This window comes from Brienomyrus brachyistius, chromosome 23 (assembly GCF_023856365.1).
Source record: "Brienomyrus brachyistius isolate T26 chromosome 23, BBRACH_0.4, whole genome shotgun sequence".
NCBI classification, from domain to species: Eukaryota; Metazoa; Chordata; class Actinopteri; order Osteoglossiformes; family Mormyridae; genus Brienomyrus; species Brienomyrus brachyistius.
The window spans coordinates 18647581-18664826 of NC_064555.1; the positions used below are offsets into that span (position 1 = coordinate 18647581).

General features: G+C 44.9%; 1 protein-coding gene across 2 annotated transcripts; it reads left to right on the top strand.

Moving 5' to 3' along the window:
- Positions 1-1346: 1346 nt before the first annotated feature.
- On the top strand, positions 1347-16007 carry LOC125718771 (carcinoembryonic antigen-related cell adhesion molecule 20-like). Of its 2 annotated transcripts, XM_048992832.1 has the most exons (10): positions 1347-1490; positions 2542-2871; positions 3862-4137; positions 4452-4718; positions 5508-5786; positions 6534-6791; positions 7316-7433; positions 12078-12122; positions 12831-12862; positions 13382-16007. In XM_048992832.1, the coding sequence occupies exons 1-9, from the start codon at positions 1442-1444 to the stop codon at positions 12847-12849; spliced, it is 1641 nt and encodes a 546-aa protein (XP_048848789.1). In that variant the 5' UTR covers positions 1347-1441; the 3' UTR covers positions 12850-12862; positions 13382-16007. The 2 variants fall into 2 exon arrangements, with proteins under 2 accessions (XP_048848789.1, XP_048848790.1); XM_048992833.1 differs by lacking the exon at positions 12078-12122.
- Positions 16008-17246: the final 1239 nt, after the last annotated feature.

Consider the following 17246-nt stretch of genomic DNA (forward strand, 5'->3'; position numbering starts at 1 on the left):
CTCCCTTGGAGTGAGGAGCTCGGTCATTCGGGAGAGACTCAGAGTAGAGCCGCTGCTCCTCTGCATTGAGAGGAGCCAGATGATGGCTTGGGCATTTACTTAGGATGCCTCCTGGATGTTTCCCTGGGGAGGTGTTCTGGGCATGTCCCACTGGGAAGGACGATGTCTCTCGGCTGGCCTGGGAATGCCTCGGGATTCCCCCAGAGGAGCTGGATGAAGTGGCTGGGGAGAGGGAAGTCTGGGTTTCCCTGCTGAGACTACTGCCCCCCGCAACCCGACCTCGGATAAGCGGAAGATGATGGATGGATGGACAAATTGCAGAAGACCCTGGGTCATATGAACGCCATAACTCTAAAAGTAATTGATGGATCTTTTTTAAACTTCCCAGGAACATTGCATACAAGGGGAATATTTCATTTTGAGACACACTGCGCTGAAGCAGAGTCATTTAGTGGTGGCACATGAAAAGCTACAAATTATTATTAATTGAGACTATTGTAACATCATGAAAACATATACAAACTATGCATTCTCACAAAAGTACTGTTGGCTTTGACAAACTGCATTTAATAAATTCATTTTATATAATGTGGTGCATGAGACATTCCCCTGCTCTAGTTGCATATGTCCCAGGGGACTGTGGTGTTGCAGGCACTGGATATGTTAGAGGATGGGACTGGGTGGTAAGAGGGCTAGCGATGGAAACCTTCACTTGTTTAGGGGAGAGAGCAAGGCATAGTGAAATTGCTAAACTACCTTGTCGAGTCTGTATCGCAGGTGTAACAATACCTACCACAAGGAGTCAGTAAAACCAAATAAACGGCACTATTATGAATCATGGTTAATTTTATCGCAATTGCAGCATTAAAACTTTAGAAATTGCCAGTAAAAGGAATGAAGCTCATCGGTAAAACTAGATGCAGTGGAAAACAATTTAAAATGAAAATTATAATTGGCCAATAAATACGCTGGCTTGTCATTTTGGTACATGCAGGTGTTATAGGGCAATGGCGAGTTAAGATTAATGATTTCATGATTGAATGGATAAAAGTATTGATTTGATTAAACAAATAACGATTCTTTATGGACTAATTCAATGTATTAATTTTTCTTCTAATACACGTTTTGTAATATGAGCCATTACCCCCACGATCCATTACTGTATAAGCGGTTAGAATATGAGTGGATTGCAAAGCTTATACATTAACCTTTATCCTTTTACAAATGCTTATAATACAGTTCGTAATTAACTGCATACTGTGTTATTCTCACAAGCGGTGAAGTAAAATCTAAAGCTTTGCAGTCGTGCTTATTTCTATTTTCCTAGTTGGATTGCGTGAAAAGAGGGCGTTTCCGTACTTAGGCGCCTCGGCTGGGTGTAGCGAGTCAGTTACTGCAAGTTCTTCACTAAACTGCGATCGCAAGGCTTTGCTCATCCAAAATGGATCTGAAAAACCTACATTTCGTTTTTGTGTTTTTCGCAGCTATAGGTAAGAAATAAAGCTATGTTTTATTTTATTAAAATTGAACTGAAAAGTAATTCTGGCTTGAGATATGCGCACAAAAAGTGAGCGGTCCCATTTAACAGGCTACTCTTTTAAGACTAACCAATCTTTTACAAATGCTTTATAATCAAGTTATTAATTAGGTTGTATCAATTTGTAAATCATTAATAGACAATTATAAACAAGTTATAGCACCGTTTTCTAATTTTTTTTGGGCACTACCATTTATAAATGGCTAAATGGAGCCTTAGAGTAAAGTGGTAGCCTACCAAGTGTGCTTTTTGCCCGTTTGTGCCGTATCCGCATTGAACTTTTTGGTTAATTATATTCAGAAATATAATAATTTAATTATATTCAGATAACTGATAATGGCTATCGTGGTATTTGATCTGGGTCGTGTTTGGATTGAACGTATTAAGGCTGAGGGACGTAACTGAACTTTGAATTTTGTGATGAGATTTACCTTGCATATAAACAGGACATGTTCAAAAAAAGATGTAACACCAAATGTTCCCTACAATGTAATAAAATCCTGTTATTTTGACTTTATGGGACCATTTTTCAGGTTCCCACAAAGATCTGTGAATGAAATTTAAGAAAAAAATAATAATAAAATAAAAGGTCGCGTATTTAATTTGGTTACTTATGGTTAAGGTAAGGGCTGGGTGGGGTTTAAGGTTGTCCTGTTAGGATTAGAGTTTTCCCCATAGCAATGAATGGAGAGTCCCCAGAAAGATATAATTGCAAACCTGTGTGTGTGTGTGTGTGTGTGAGAGAGAGAGAGAGAGAGAGAGAGAGTTAGTTTCGATGAAATTCCAAATGCAGCTTATTTCCCCCTTAGCATGCTTTATTTTTACAGTTTGGGTATAAATAGATATTGTGCAGTGTGCAGTGTGCAGGTAACCGCTGAAGTGACTTTTCCATGCATGTTAATGATGGCTGTGATCCCCGGACTCGTGGGCTGACGTGACGCTATGCCGTGATGCTTTGTGGGTCCTGCTGTGTGATATGTCTCCTTTGACTTTTCATTCCCCAGGATGCTGTGCCGGGCAGCAGCCCAGTCTCGTTAATGGCATCATGGGTGGCACTGTAACTCTACGCATCTTGAACCCCCCTTCGCCGTTTCCAAGTATCTTGAATGCTATTTGGGCCACCAGCCACGGTGGACAGCGTGTGTCTGTAGCATCCTCTATTACTGGGATCGTGAAGTTCGACCCCACGTATGACAGCAGGGCAGCTCTGAACATCACCACAGGGTCCCTGCAGATCAACAAACTCACGCCGAAGGACTCGGGAACTTATGATGTTACTCTGATTTTTACTGATGGTAGCATGCTGACAGAACAAACGGTCCTCAAAGTCTATGGTGAGTGGCAGCTGATTGTGTTTTACGGAGAGATAATCGAAGTTCTCTCACATGCATGGTAGCCTGGTGAGCATCTGGGAGGCCAGGTAGGCTTAGGGTTGTAGGGTTGTAGGGTTGTAGGGTTATAGGGTTGTAGGGTTGTAGGGTTATAGGGTTATAGGGTTGTAGGGTTATAGGGCTAGACAAGGCACTGCAAACAAGGCAAGGAGAGAGTTCGATATTGGAGGGGGAGGAGACAGCTTAATAATTTAAATATAATGGTCTATTTTTTTTGCTGGGGGATGGAAGGGGGACTGAAGCCAAATTAAATATTGGGAAGTACATGTCCCCCCCCCCCATTTCCTATGGCCCTGCAAACAAGCTAATCCAGAACATTCTGCTCATTTATATGACCCACGCCAGGGAATTCTCATTTAAAAGCTTAACTCGTGAGAGGAGGAAGCATTTGTTTCTTTTAACCTCCTGTAGACTTTCGGAAGTTAAAGAAAGGGTTGGGTCGTAAATCAGTGGGGCGTGACGTAGGAGAGCGAGTTAGCAGAGGAGCTGCATGAAGTCCACAGGCATTTCTGAAGGTGTGGTAGATCTCTGGCTGTGACAGGGCGTTGCCCGAGTGCAGGACTCTGCACTGAATAAACATCTCAGTGGCGCAGCCCGCTTTAGCCGCTGTTTGTGAATTTTCAGACAGTCCCTAAAGTCTTTGATACAGTGACTGCGCAGTGTCCATGTTCACTTAAAGCACACTGAAATCCTATGGATATGGTGCACTGTTTAGTGAATTATCTTCTGTCATGATAATACGTGCACATTCCTGACAGGTGCGGGAGAGATTTCTACTATTATTATAATTTATTTTGTTACACGTCTGAAAGTGATTTGATCAGGCTAAGTTTATAGTTATATATGGCTGGACACATACTCTGGCCCGAGTGGCACATGGGGAAGGAGACAGCATGCAGTTAACATGCTCTGTCTGTATTTGCTGTTCCGCAGAGCCTGTCGCTGCCGTGTCTGTGACGGCCAATGTGACCAGCGCCGTTGAGTTCAATGACACCGTCAGCCTAACCTGCTCGGCCCAGGGCTCCGACCTCTACTTCCAGTGGTTTAACGGCAGTTCTCAGATCACGCCTAATGACCGCGTGAGCCTGACCAATGGCAACGGGACCCTCACCATCTCCAGCGTCCGGAGGTACGATCAGGGACCTCTGATCTGCACGGTGCGGAATGTCTTCATGAGCCAGAGTGCAAACATCACTTTGGACGTCAGCTGTAAGTCCCTCTGAAGCTCCGCCTGCTGTCGCACTCCACAGTCAATTCAGTATTACAGGACTAAACTACAGGAGAAGGAAACCATGAAACCTGAAATATATATTTCATATATTTGCTTTCATTTAAATTCCTGTGTCTAAGATACAGGTTTTCAGTTGTCACCGTTGAACCTGTGTTTTGCGGTTCATATGAATGCCACGGCTCTGACATAATTAGTCTTTTCCCTTGGCTATTATTAACCTCTACTGAAGCGTTTGCTCTGCTTACTGAAATTCTTAAATATATTGGAATGTAACATGACCTGTGCATTTCAGTTGGACCCGAAAATATTTTGGTGACTGCAACTCCTCAAATAAAACTACAGACCACAGGGTCCAATGTGACCCTAAACTGCTCAGCTCAGTCCCGTCCTGCTGCATCATTCTCCTGGGCTGTCAATGGAACTGCGCTCAAAGATGTAGGCCCAGTATACAAGCTGGATAATGTTGCTGCAGACAAAAGTGGCAACTACACCTGCTGGGCCTACAACAGCAAGACGCAGCGGTACACGGCCTCCCAGACCGTGCAGCTCACCATCCTCGGTGAGTCGGCTGGTATTCGTGGCCTTCCTCCATAGCGATGGGCTGCAGTGGGCTTTGCACACACACACACACGAAAGCTCTTCTTCTCCTGTTAGAATATTCACATGAATGTTAGTAATAATGTTTGAGTGGTGTGTGATTGTTAACGTGTCATTAGACGGTCTCTTTAAGAACTGCGCTTCAGGTGATTTTTCTGCTTTTCACTTAAACGCTCTGGGCGTGATCATTCGTGCAGGTTACTGTCTCTCGTCACTCTGTACTATGCCTTATAAACTCCTTAGTTACAAGCTGCAGGATTATATAAATATAACCGTATCTGTGTTGTTTTCAAAGCTAAATACTTTACGGCGACTTTCTAATTTCTTTGTTTCTGCGTCCTAAAGCCTATTGTGTATTTCTAATTATCCTGACAGCTAAAAAGTATTTAACTGTACACAAGTGATGTCACCTTTTCCTGTTTGCTGCTGGAGTACCTGTGCACGTTACGGCTGATTAGCTCGGCTAGTTGTTCCTTCTTTGGAGACGCCGCACGCGTTTCACCGGGCTGCAGGTGTAGAGTGCTGTATAGCGACATGGTGCTTCATATTCATGTACGGAGTCCCCTCCATTGCTGCTCTCTGGGCGACTGTGGCAGGCTGTAATTCCAGCAATTCTGTGAATGCACACACCTGTCGTTTATGGCCGGTATCGGTTCTGAGGATATTAATTAAAGTGATGATTAAAGATCGCCACTGTGGAACTGGGATTTCATCTGCTCTTCGTTGTGATCTCTTCTTTGCCCCTGTGCAGAGAAAATATCTAACACTAAGATCGTGGGCCCATCGACGCCACTTATAGCTGGCAATAGCTCGGCTAACCTGACGTGTCAAACCAAATCCGGCTCCCTCAACACCATGGAGTGGCTGAAGGATGGAAAGCCGCTGGTTCCCAGCAGCTCTGTCACCGTCTCTGCAGATAAGATGTCCTTATTCATCAGCTCTGTCCAGCGAACAGACCAGGGCGAGTATCAGTGTAAAGTCACCAATCCTGTCAGCACAGACACCGCAAGCTACAGAATGACTGTCACTTGTGAGTATAAAGATGATATCTGTATTGTAACTTTGTCCCTTTGGAACCGTACTCTCTGCATACTGGTTTTTCCTCACATTGGATTCCAGTTTCCTGCTATATTGGGAAATAAGTGGGCGTTTGACACGTGCTGACCTCTCGCTGTCAGCGTACCAGGCGCCCAACATATTGCTACACTAACAGCTCTGGTGGGGCTACAAAAATCACGCTATTCACACCCAGGACCAAGCTGTATCTACGCAGGTGTTTAGCTTTAGGTTTTCAGTTTCTCTGATTAGAATGTTTTCTGTGTCATGGCGTTTGGCATGTGGCTCGTCATGTCTAATCTAATCTTAGCCCGGTGTTTCTGTGCAGACACCTGTGACATGTGTGTGCGCAGTGATTCAGGGGAGGGGGCCACCACACCCTGTGCCAGGCTCCTAACACTGCAGTCCTTCCATGAAACTCATTTCTGCAGCTTTTGCCCATGCAGAAAAGAGTGCATGGAGAAAGGGAATCTGAACACGCCTCTCTGTGAGGTCTCTTGGCCGTTATTTGAGTTACATGCACCGATTGGGCAAATCTAAAGGCCCATTTTCCGACTGAGAAGTGCACCGTGCCTGTAGGGAACGGCTGCTGTTTATGCCCCGAGAGCAAACAGAGGTGGCAAAAACTTCAGCAACTGAAAAATAACTTGATTGGCACAGCGTGAAGGTGCCCAGGCGAGGCGGAGGTGTGATTAGCTTTAATGGATTGAGTGTGTTACAGACGGCCCGGACAAGGCCCACGTGGAGGGAGTGGGCGCAGTGGAGGTGGGCGCCAGTGTTCACCTCGACTGCGTCGTCGAGTCGGCGCCTGGCTGCAACTTCAGCTGGACGTTCAACGGCACAACAAAAGACGTGACATCGCCGAAGTACGTCATAACGAGCACTGCGTACAGCGACACCGGCATTTACGCCTGCCAGGCCCGGAACGTGGTGACGGGCATGACCGCCAAGTCCTTGCCCCACATGCTTGCTGTGAAAGGTGAGACGTCACACGAGCCCGGCAGTGCTGGCTCCGGTGGGGGGGAGCGGCCTTAAAGGGGGGGGGGGGGGGGGAGCGGCCTTAAAGGGCGGGATGGCCACAGCAGTCCAAAACCTTCCAGGCAAACAGCTTTCATTTGTTCTTTCTTGCCACTAAAACAAACTTTATCTGGCAATGAAGCTACCACAGCAGGTCACGCCATGGGGGGGGGGGACGTTCCCCTCATCGAAATGAGCCAATTTGTGCCCCCCACCAAAAGACACTGTCTTTTGTTTGATTTAAACTGAATATTTTTTAAATGTAGCCATTCATCCTAAAACAAATAAGCCTGGTCTACCCTTGCCCCCCGATCGACAATTTACCCCCCTACAAATATGTTTGTGTTTATATGCTACATGAGCTCTGCAGTAATGAGTGCAGCACATCACCCAGGTGCTGCCGTATGTGTCAGGCTGCTGGGGAGGTGAGGGTGGCGTTTTCGGGCCGCATCGCCAAGCGTGACCCTGCCTTGTGTTTCTGCCCAGAGAAGGGGACCCTGCCGGAGCCGCTCTCGGGGGGGTCCATCGCGGGCATCATTATCGGGGTCCTGGTGGCCATCATTCTCATCACCATCATCGCCAAATGCCTCATGAAGCGCAGGAAGTAAGTGCACCTCCTCAGGCCGAGCAGCCTCCCAGGTCTCCTCCCCGCTCCTGCTCTCCTGGCGCCACATTCTCCTCTCCTCATTCCCACTCCTCCTGCATCCGCTTCTGCATCTCTGCATGCATCATGCTGCTGCCCTTTTATATGGGGTGATCACTCTTCAGGCAGAGTATGAAGGATTTTAAGGAGGGTTGGAAAATTAGCTGGTCCAGAAATACCTCATTATAATACAGTTTTTTTTTTTTTGGAATTTAGAAATATGTCAGTTTTATGTCGAAACTTTGATGGCTGTGCTGCTTATGATCTGACCCACTGATTCTGAGTTATTTTAATCTTCACACCTTTATATTATACGCCTGACTAGACAGTCATAACTGAGCGTTTATTGAATGTGGCTGGCCTGTACTTTAGGGTACAGAAATACATCGGATATCTGAATATTTTAATATCTTTTTTCTGTTTAATCACTTACCTAATTTCTTAGTTTTTCCATATTATAATTGTATAGTTTTCTTGTTTTAACCATAAAAATATTGAAGTACTTTCTAATATTATTGAAAAATATGGAGATTTAAAAAATATATTTATTATTTAGAATTTTTAATTTTTATCAGTAAAACAGACGGCTGTAATGACTGTAAAATGGCGCACATTCTCAAGCCGACAAATTTGTTGTTTGTTGTGAATAGTATCAGTGGCATTTGAGACGCAGTGGCCATGGCAAATCACTAACATGCTTGCAGCAGGATACGATTTATGCTCTGAAGATTTCCACACATTATTAGGCATGACAAATAAAGGGCGTTATTCCCAGAATTATTGAGGAATTCAATTATTCTGCAGCACCTAGTACGTTTCACAATTGACAGGAGTGAGTCAGGCTTGTGGGATCAGAGCGGATTATGGGATTGTGGGAACCCTTCACCAGCAGGGTTGTTTGTTTACCCCCAACAGCTCCATCGGTTTTCAGTTAGAGACGCAGGAAGGGTGCAGTACAGAAAAACCGTCTTGCTCACCCAAAAGGCAGGGCAAGGCGGGTTTATTTAGATAGCATAAGTCAGAAAAAATGGAAGTCACAGTGCTTTACAGAGGCACAGGTTTACATTTACTTAGAAGACATTAAAATCTCATTTTATAGACAATAAGAACAAAAACAGTTAACTAAGAAGAATTAACGTTGTAGTGTATAAGTTGATAAGTTGTAGTGTATAAGTTATAAGCTGAAGCAAACAGTAATGTTTCAAGGCCTGATTTAAATGAGCTGACAGTTTTAGCAGACCTCAGGTCTTCAGGAAGCTTGTCCCACAGATAGGGAGCATGGAAGCTGAACGCTGCTTCACCTTGCTTGGTCTTGATTCTGGCAACACTGAGTAGACCTTTCCCAGATGACCTCGGGGGTCTTTGCTGTCCAGCTGCTCAGGACGTGCTTATGGTCGCGGTGGAAGTTCTTTCACAGCTTTGTCTCTGTCAGTGGCGTTTACGGCCTTTTAGTTCTCTCTGCTAATGCACCAGCCACACTTGCAGTAAGCAGGGCTTTGGGGAAACAAAGAGAGACGTTGTCTATGTAAATGAGCATGGTGACTGTCTGCAGGCAGACAAAGACGTCATGGGATAGACCAAATGTAACCTTTAATGGATGTTAAAGCCAGCAGCCCAGGAAGTGCAGCAGAGAGTGCTTGACTCACACTGCCTGCTTTCCATGGCTTCTGCTGATATAATAGCACTGTCCGTGCCATTAGAATAAGATATTACATTACTGTGCATAGATATAGCAATATGTTTGTAAACCCTGTAAGTGCTATTCAGGACAGAAGTTGGTGACTGGAGGTTGCACCTCATGGTGTTCAGCCACATGTACTTCACCTTTGTCACTGGATCTGCTTCCCAGAAACCTTCCTCAGTGCAGTGCCTGCTGCCATGTACCGAGTGTACAGCTGCAGTGGCCAAAAATTGGTAATAGTCCTAAGAAGAAAACAGGAATATATTCCAAAAGGCTGGTGTAGCCATTCTTCCTCAAGGTCATCTGCCCAGAGTTACTTTGGCCATGATGCAAACGGCGCTCACTGTCTTCATTGTGGCAGATTCGTTAGACTGCATTCCTGCAAGGTGCAACAAGCTGCACAGGAAGATTCCTGTCCAAATGTCAGGCCCCACCTCTTTTTCCGTTTAAAACGAAATAAGACGAAGAGGAATAAAAGTGACAAAGCAGGGACACACGATCTGTAGTTTGTTCCTTTAAGAAGCCAGATGAGCAAACGGATTGATCCAAACACTTAAGTAAATTGAGCAGAAAGCTGTTGTTTGTCAGGGTTAGGGTCTGTGACTCCTGAGTTGTCGTGTATGTGGGGGTGGGGGAGAGAGACTAGACGAGGTGCTGTAGGAGGGAGTTTGCGCATGCTGGGAATGTCTGTCATGTCTGCACAGGCCCTCTCTCCTCAGTACCTGTCCGCCACGGTCGGTTCTGTTGCTACAGCCGCAGGGAGAACCTCCACCTTACATGGCCCTCAATGACTGCCGTTTTTTTTACATCCAGCGTCTTAAAAATTCTTTTCAGAAGTGCACAGCTCAGGGTGTGCTAGACACACCCGCGAGGATCACGCTCTTGGTGTCTGCTCTGAAAATGCGTCAGAAAAGGGCGGGACCGTGAACGGGGTTCACGGGGCCGGCGTTCACGGGGCCGGCGTTCACGGGGCCGGCTTTCACGGGGCCGGCTTTCACGGGGCCGGCTTTCACGGGGCCGGCGTTCACGGGGCCGGCTTTCACGGGGCCGGCGTTCACGGGGCCGGCGTTCACGGGGCCGGCGTTCACGGGGCCGGCTTTCACGGGGCCGGCGTTCACAGGGCGCGCTCCATCTGAGGAGCCAAGCAGAAAGGCAGGCTGCGGGCTCAGGCTTTGGTTTGGCCTTTTAAGGTGTGTGTGTTTTTCTGTAGTTTTAGGCATAACATTGTGAACATTCTCAAAACAATGGATTCACCATGGAGTGGCATATTCCTTTGACCTTAATAACATATCTTTTAATTACAAACAAAATGAACGCATTACTAAATATTTTATAGTGGTGCTTTGTTTTGTTAACAGGAGCCTATTTGGGGGGTGTTTATTGAGAGGTGACCTTCTGTAGAGAATCCAGTAGTGCAAACCAACTTGTTCATTAGCCAGTGGCAAGAGCTTATAGAAGATTTACTTACATAAAAATGTTCTGAGGGCAGAAAGAAAAACGATTGGTTCAGAGAGATAATCAATGGGATTATAGAGGAGGTGGGAGCAACCAATTAGATGTCCTGGTCCTGTGCTCTCTAGTTGCTTGGACCCACCTCCTCAACAATAAAATTGGTTCAGAGAGATAATCAATCACTTTTCCTTCCATCCTCAGAACATTTTTGTGTAAGTAAAACTCCCATGAGCTCAGTAAGAACAAACTTGGATACCAGCTACCTAGTAAGAATGAACCTCCCCACCGGAGGTGACATGAGGGTCTCCCTCAGAGTGAGCCCCCACCCCTATCCCCGCCCCCCCCAGCCTGCATTAACCCTCACAGATTGTCAGCTGCTGCTTTTCTAACACGTTCTTTGCAATTTAACCCAGATAAACCTGAATTTTCTAAAACTACAAAAAACTCACTTGGTTTCACCTTAATTTACTAAAGTGTCAATTCCTTTATTTACATTGCAATGGATACACTTTGATCATGAACTATACATCAGTAACATGAATAATTTCAACTATACATAAAAACACAAAAGACAATGATACAGGAAATTCAGTGCATAATTTATAGTGCATATTTAAGTATAGTGTCAGTTTCTAACCCTTATTAACTAATTAACTGACATGGAATTTTAGTTAGATATAACATTCAAGTAATCCTGCTTTTCAAATATCATACAAAGTACAACATAATTTTTCCTCATTCATTCAGCCAGCCTCCATAGCTACTTAAGTATAGGATGCCAGTCCATTACAGGGCACAGGGCAGGGGACACCCTGGACAGGATGGCAGTCCATTACAGGGCACAGGGCAGGGGACACCCTGGATGGGATGCCAGTCCATCACAGGGCAGGGGACACCCTGGGTGGGATGCCAGTCCATCACAGGGCAGGGGACACCCTGGACAGGATGCTAATGCTGCAGATACAGAGAGCTAGGGAAAGACGTCACAGCTCCACCTACATGGCCTCACCCACTGCTCCACCATGCTGCCCTGTTTTGCTCTCCTAGTGGGAACTCGAGACAAAATGTTATCCATAGCATTGACAGTTATGCTAATTTCACACAGATCATATGCAAATCAGTTGCAGTTGCGCACATTCTCTACAGCCCTGTATAGATGTCGGCTGAATTACTGTGTCAATGGACGTGTTTTTTTCGTATAGTAAAGGTATCATTTTTGTGGCTGTCAATAAAAGAACATTTAAGAATTGAACTCCAGTTATGGCTGAACTCCTAGATATCTTTAAATTCAGTTTTCCATAATGAAACCACTGGAAGAAACATAGATCTACTAGTGCATGAATGAGGAGGGAAGAGCATTGAAACACTGCAGCAGACAGAGATGTGCCTAATGTGGTGCACAGTGTATTTCCAGGTCATAAAAAGCATGTCATTGAATAATTGAATAACTAGTCCTTTGTTGTCCAATGTAGCTCTCACCTGGATATGTGTGCTGGATCCAGTAAGACAATTGAAAGGTCTGTCTTCTGCTTGAGACTATCATTGATTTATATTGTGGCATGTCTGTAGTTTTTTGATTGCACCCGTACAGAGTATATGCCCTGCTAGAAATCATTCTTCCTTTATGCCACTACAAGCGAGGCGTTTCCTGTTTGGCGAGTAGAAACCTCTGAATGACGGTTGGGAAAAAAAAAACTGCTTTGCAATCACTGGCTGAATAAATTAAGTTTAGGGAAGCCAAATCTTCTTTTCCCATTTGAATTGCCTTAATGAGCTGCCAAAGACCCTGCATGGTTACGTATCAAATTACCACTGGAGTTACAGCCAATTACAAGTGTTTGACGGAAGTACCTACATACCCTCTCGAACCTTTTCTGCTAAATTCTATTTCTGCATTTGTTGAATATTTTGAAATCCAGATCTTTTTCAGTGCAGCTTAATAGGCTTTTCTTTCAGAGCCTTGCATCAATGTTCTGCTGCACTGGTATAGAATCATCTGGCAATATGACTTCAAATGTACAGTAAAGTGACTTTTACTGCATTTGTGAGATGAGAACATTTGTTACTGAGCCCCAAACTACAGCACTCACCAGGCTGGGCAGCTGAACCAGACTCTCCCTGGATGAATCAATGAATAATTGCTTAGTCTCATTTGTGACACATCGATTATTGACATCAGCAGTCATTGACTCAATAGTCTCTCTCTTGCGTGTGCTTCTTTTCAGGATCGAATCACCGTACTAGCATCAGCGAATGGGTAAGTCACGGCTCCACGTTCCGGTAGCATGAGCTCGTTTTAATATGACTTATGCTGCATTGTTGGCTCTGGGTTAGCTGCTAGCCAGACATGCAGCACTGTTTGCTTTCTGTGGCACTCCCCACACGGAGGCTGCTCTGCTCTCGGCTGTGCCACATCCTCTAAAGGTAGGACACAGTGCTCCGGAGCGTAACTGACCCCGTGAAGGCCTCCCTCACTGGCAGGCGTGATTTGGAGTCCGTGTTCGTTACGTGAGCTCAAATGTGATCTGAAACAGAAACTAGAGGTTTTAGGGCTGAAAGTGGCACAGGGTAAAGCTCTTCCTCAAAGTCTATGGCTGCCGCTTATTTATGCCCGCGAAAAACATCCCAGTCATTGTGGGATTATCATGGCAATCGCTGCCGGGAAGAGTAAGATGGAAAATTTGGTGTCAATCTATAGTTCTACTGCTGTCTGCTCCTGAACCCTGGGTGTATTTGAAATTGCTGACACCTGGTCTCTCTCTCTTTCACCTCCTAGGAAATGGACTGATGCCTTCCTCATGTATGACACTGCCCCCCCACCCCCACCCCCATCCAAGCCCCGCTACTGCATTCAGATGTACGAGTTAAAGGGACCAGGCAGGACTCCTGATCAAAAAGACGGCCAAAACAGCAATCAGAAAATATCGTTTTCAGCCGTGCAATAGGCAGATATTAACTCCTCCCACTCTTGGGGACCTTCTCTTTGTACCCTTTTTTGAATGGCACTGAAGGAGTGAATCTGTGCTGGAGCAGTGGAGCAGCCTGATTTCACACCTGACTGCCCTGGCTTGCACGTATTTGCACTGGAAACTGCGAGGCTCTCCCTGTACATCAAGCCCCCGCAAACAGACGCACGAGCGTCAGCCGCCAGCCAGCAGCGCAGCAGAATCCAGCCAGCCTCACTCCGTCTGTGCGACCTTTTTATCAATGGACTGCCTGTGCCGTATGCAAGTTACAGCAAAGATGGCAAGAGTCAGCACGTCTGTTTTGGGTAAATCAGTAACTCTTGTGGAGGGAGATTCTGGGTGCCGGTCTTTGATGTGAACGCTAAAAACAGAAATGCTTCCAGCATAGCAAAAATGTTTAAAATGGATCAGTCAAAGCAACCTCTGCATTTTAAAACCATGAAAGTCACTGATACTGTATGATAAGCAGGCACGTCAAATGAATATTAATTTTTAGAAGGTGGTAGGTTATGTGTATTTTGTTAAAAAGAAAAAAAAACGTTGTTTTGAGAAATCTTTTGTTTTAAGGTCATTTCTGGGTACTGTATGTTTACTGAATTCTCCACCAACTGAACTGCTTTTTTGCTTTTATCTTGGACTTTGCACCTCTTGGTATTTCGCCCTAAATTATGCCCAACATGTTTACAGACCCAAGCTTTTAATGTCATTTAGTCTGTGAGGCAGCGTGAGGGTCATGTGAAGGCGGAAGCGTCACGTCCACCTACATACGTCTGAGAAGGAACTGCAAGCGGGCACAGCAGGTGGCCCCGGGTAACGGATGAATGTCCATTAAAGTGGATCGTAATACTTAGCTTGCTGCTTCTGATTGACCTCCAAAAAAATCCCAAAATATTACCTCACCCTCCATGTGCTGTAGACACTTCCTGTGCTTGACCTTATTTATTGGTAATGTCAGTTAATGTGTTGAATGATACTTTCCAGTTCTGAGTTCACCCCATACAAATATATGAAACTGCAAGGCATTATAAAGAAACTGCAGTGAGCGTAACAATAACTTGTTTATCAGATGCCAGAAATAAATCACTGTATTAAGGTTCTTAGGACGATGCCAACAACATTGAAAAGAAATAAAAATATTACTAATGACTCACCATATAAAATTTTCAATTGTAAAATTTTTGATTTGACCTGTTTTTATATGGTTCTGCACAGCGCTCGGATGGCTTTTCTGTGCTTTCCCCCCAGTGCCTTTAGAGCAGGGTACTCGGCTTGCGGGTCTTTGTTGGCGCTGGGGAGATTGTGCTGCACTGTTATCTTACGGACGGTGGTGTGGCTCTTTGGCCATGAAAGGTTCCCTTTGGCTGGCACTAGTCGCTCTACATTAGATCACATTAGATCACAGTAGTTGGCAGAATGCATTACTGTGTTCTGTCAGGCCAATTAAGGAGTGCTGATTGAGCTCCCCGAGGCAACACGCCACCTCTCCCACATCTGGGAGGTGTAGAGGCGCTGTGAGATCCCTCTTTCAGCTTCCTAGTTACCCTCTGCCACTCCCTCCTCTCCATGTCTGCTCAGAAGCCAGCCCGGAAAGTCGAAGTGCCCGGGGCCTCGTACCGAGGAGCAGATGATAGGTGAACGTGACACAGGTAGTCTGTCCTCTCTCGCTCTGCTCGCCGAGGCACAGCTTCTCAGCAAGGGCCGCCTTCTTCCTCAGCCAGCTGTTCCCAAGGGCCAGGCGGATCCCACACAATGTCCTCTCACTTTTTTCTCCAGGCAGGCTTGGGGAACCTCTCTCTGACTGACAGCACATTGATCACCTTTACTGTTTTATCGGGGGACCTGCCAAAGAAGGGAGAAACCTTTGTCAGGTTCACACACACTGAACAAAAAATGTCAATTGAGTCATGTTGGGATTGGGATTTTGTTTGGATAGACTGAAATTTCGCGTCACTTTTCAGCAATGCTGCCTTTCTTGATGGTGTATGGCAAGTTAACAACACCTGCTCTTTTGGACTGGGTTTGGTGTAGGTGGTGGATTTAATCATCTAGGTGAGTCTGGTTCTTGGCTGACTACCATAAATGTAAATTGCAAAAAACTTTTAAGAAAAACAAAGTGTAGAAGTGAACCAGTGATCTTTTGGAACCTGCTTCTTCATTCCTGCCTCTTTCCTCTGCTGTGGTGACAGTGTGTTTTGGGCTGAGAGGCTGAGGTTTCAAAGGGGAGTATTAACTGCTGCACTGCGTGGCGGAACTCTAGCGGAGAAGCTGCAGATCTGCCGTTAGACCTTCTCCCAGGGCACCCTGCTCTCAAACTTCACTTCCTAGCTATTTCTTGCATTTTTTTTTATTATTATTATTATTTTATAGAGAGGCATAAACTCTGTTGTATGCAAAACCCATATTTTTATATGTTAATAAAAACAAATAATAATGGTCTCTGTGTGACTGTAGATCCGATCTGAGCGTTGTACTATTAGTACATGCCTTGCACTTCAAAAATAGCGAATTGCAGCATGCAGCGACAAACAGCCTGCTGCAGTCGGTGATGAGGGGCCCTCCTTTCTACGCTGTGTCATTCAGCGCTCCATGTCTCTGGAATGCACCTGAACTGTGTTGGCTCTTGGAGCTAAGAAGTCACGCTCAGTTGACTGTCTTGAACCTTTCCTTTCAAGTGCAGAGCTGTAATTTCAGCAACCTATAATTACAGAATTGCACTTTGAATATAGATTAGAGCTTCACGGAATAAAAGAAAATCTTTGTTTTGAACAGGGCTGAAATAATATAGTCATTACCTAAAACATAAAGCATAAATGGCTTATTTCTAGTCTTCAATTTAACTTGTTTTGTGCTTAGTGCACTACATGGACGTGCATTCGGCATATGAAAATGGAAGTCTAAACATGCAAAGGATCCCTGTTCTGTGTGATTTGCGTCCTAAGCAATTTGCCTGAGGCAAAAGTTGTTTGTCTTTTGTTTGCTCATCCATCACAACATGCAACATTATTTTGACACTGATGGGGCATAAACATACTTCCCAGGGCTCCAGACTCTAACCATTTAGTCACATTTTAGTCGCATTTTGCACACCAGAGCGACTTGCCGTTCTTTTGTTTTATTACATTTTTTTAAACCATAATTATATTGCACCTGAAACACCAGGAGGAAGCGAGGATTGGTGTGTAGGGTTTGGTATTGATAACTGGGGTGTTTCTTAATATGCGTACTTGACTACTTGTGTTCTCATGTAGCTGTTTTATGTCGTCTTCCATCGCCAATGACAGGTTCCAAAACTTAGAACAGAAGTACAGAGGACGGTAAAAATCCCCAGATGTCGTTCTTGCCCCGCCCCCAAATATGAAGAATACATCGGTTGCAGCTGAGAGCAATCCCATGATTCATTGCGTCCCAAGTTCATTCTTGGGAGGCAAATTAGCAAGACCGCTCTTGCTAAGGCCACAAGTATGATCTTTGCATTCCTGGTATTGAAAAAGACCCCTGTTTCCAAATTAGAAACGTTTCTAAATTCTTAAGCACCATGACTACGATAAGACATTTGAATTATGTTCCAGGTATTGATTTCTAAACTCTCATTTTTAATCAGCTATGTAAGGGTTAATGCACGACTCCGCTTACATGCTTGTACTTGATTTTTTTTTTTTTTTACATTTATAAACC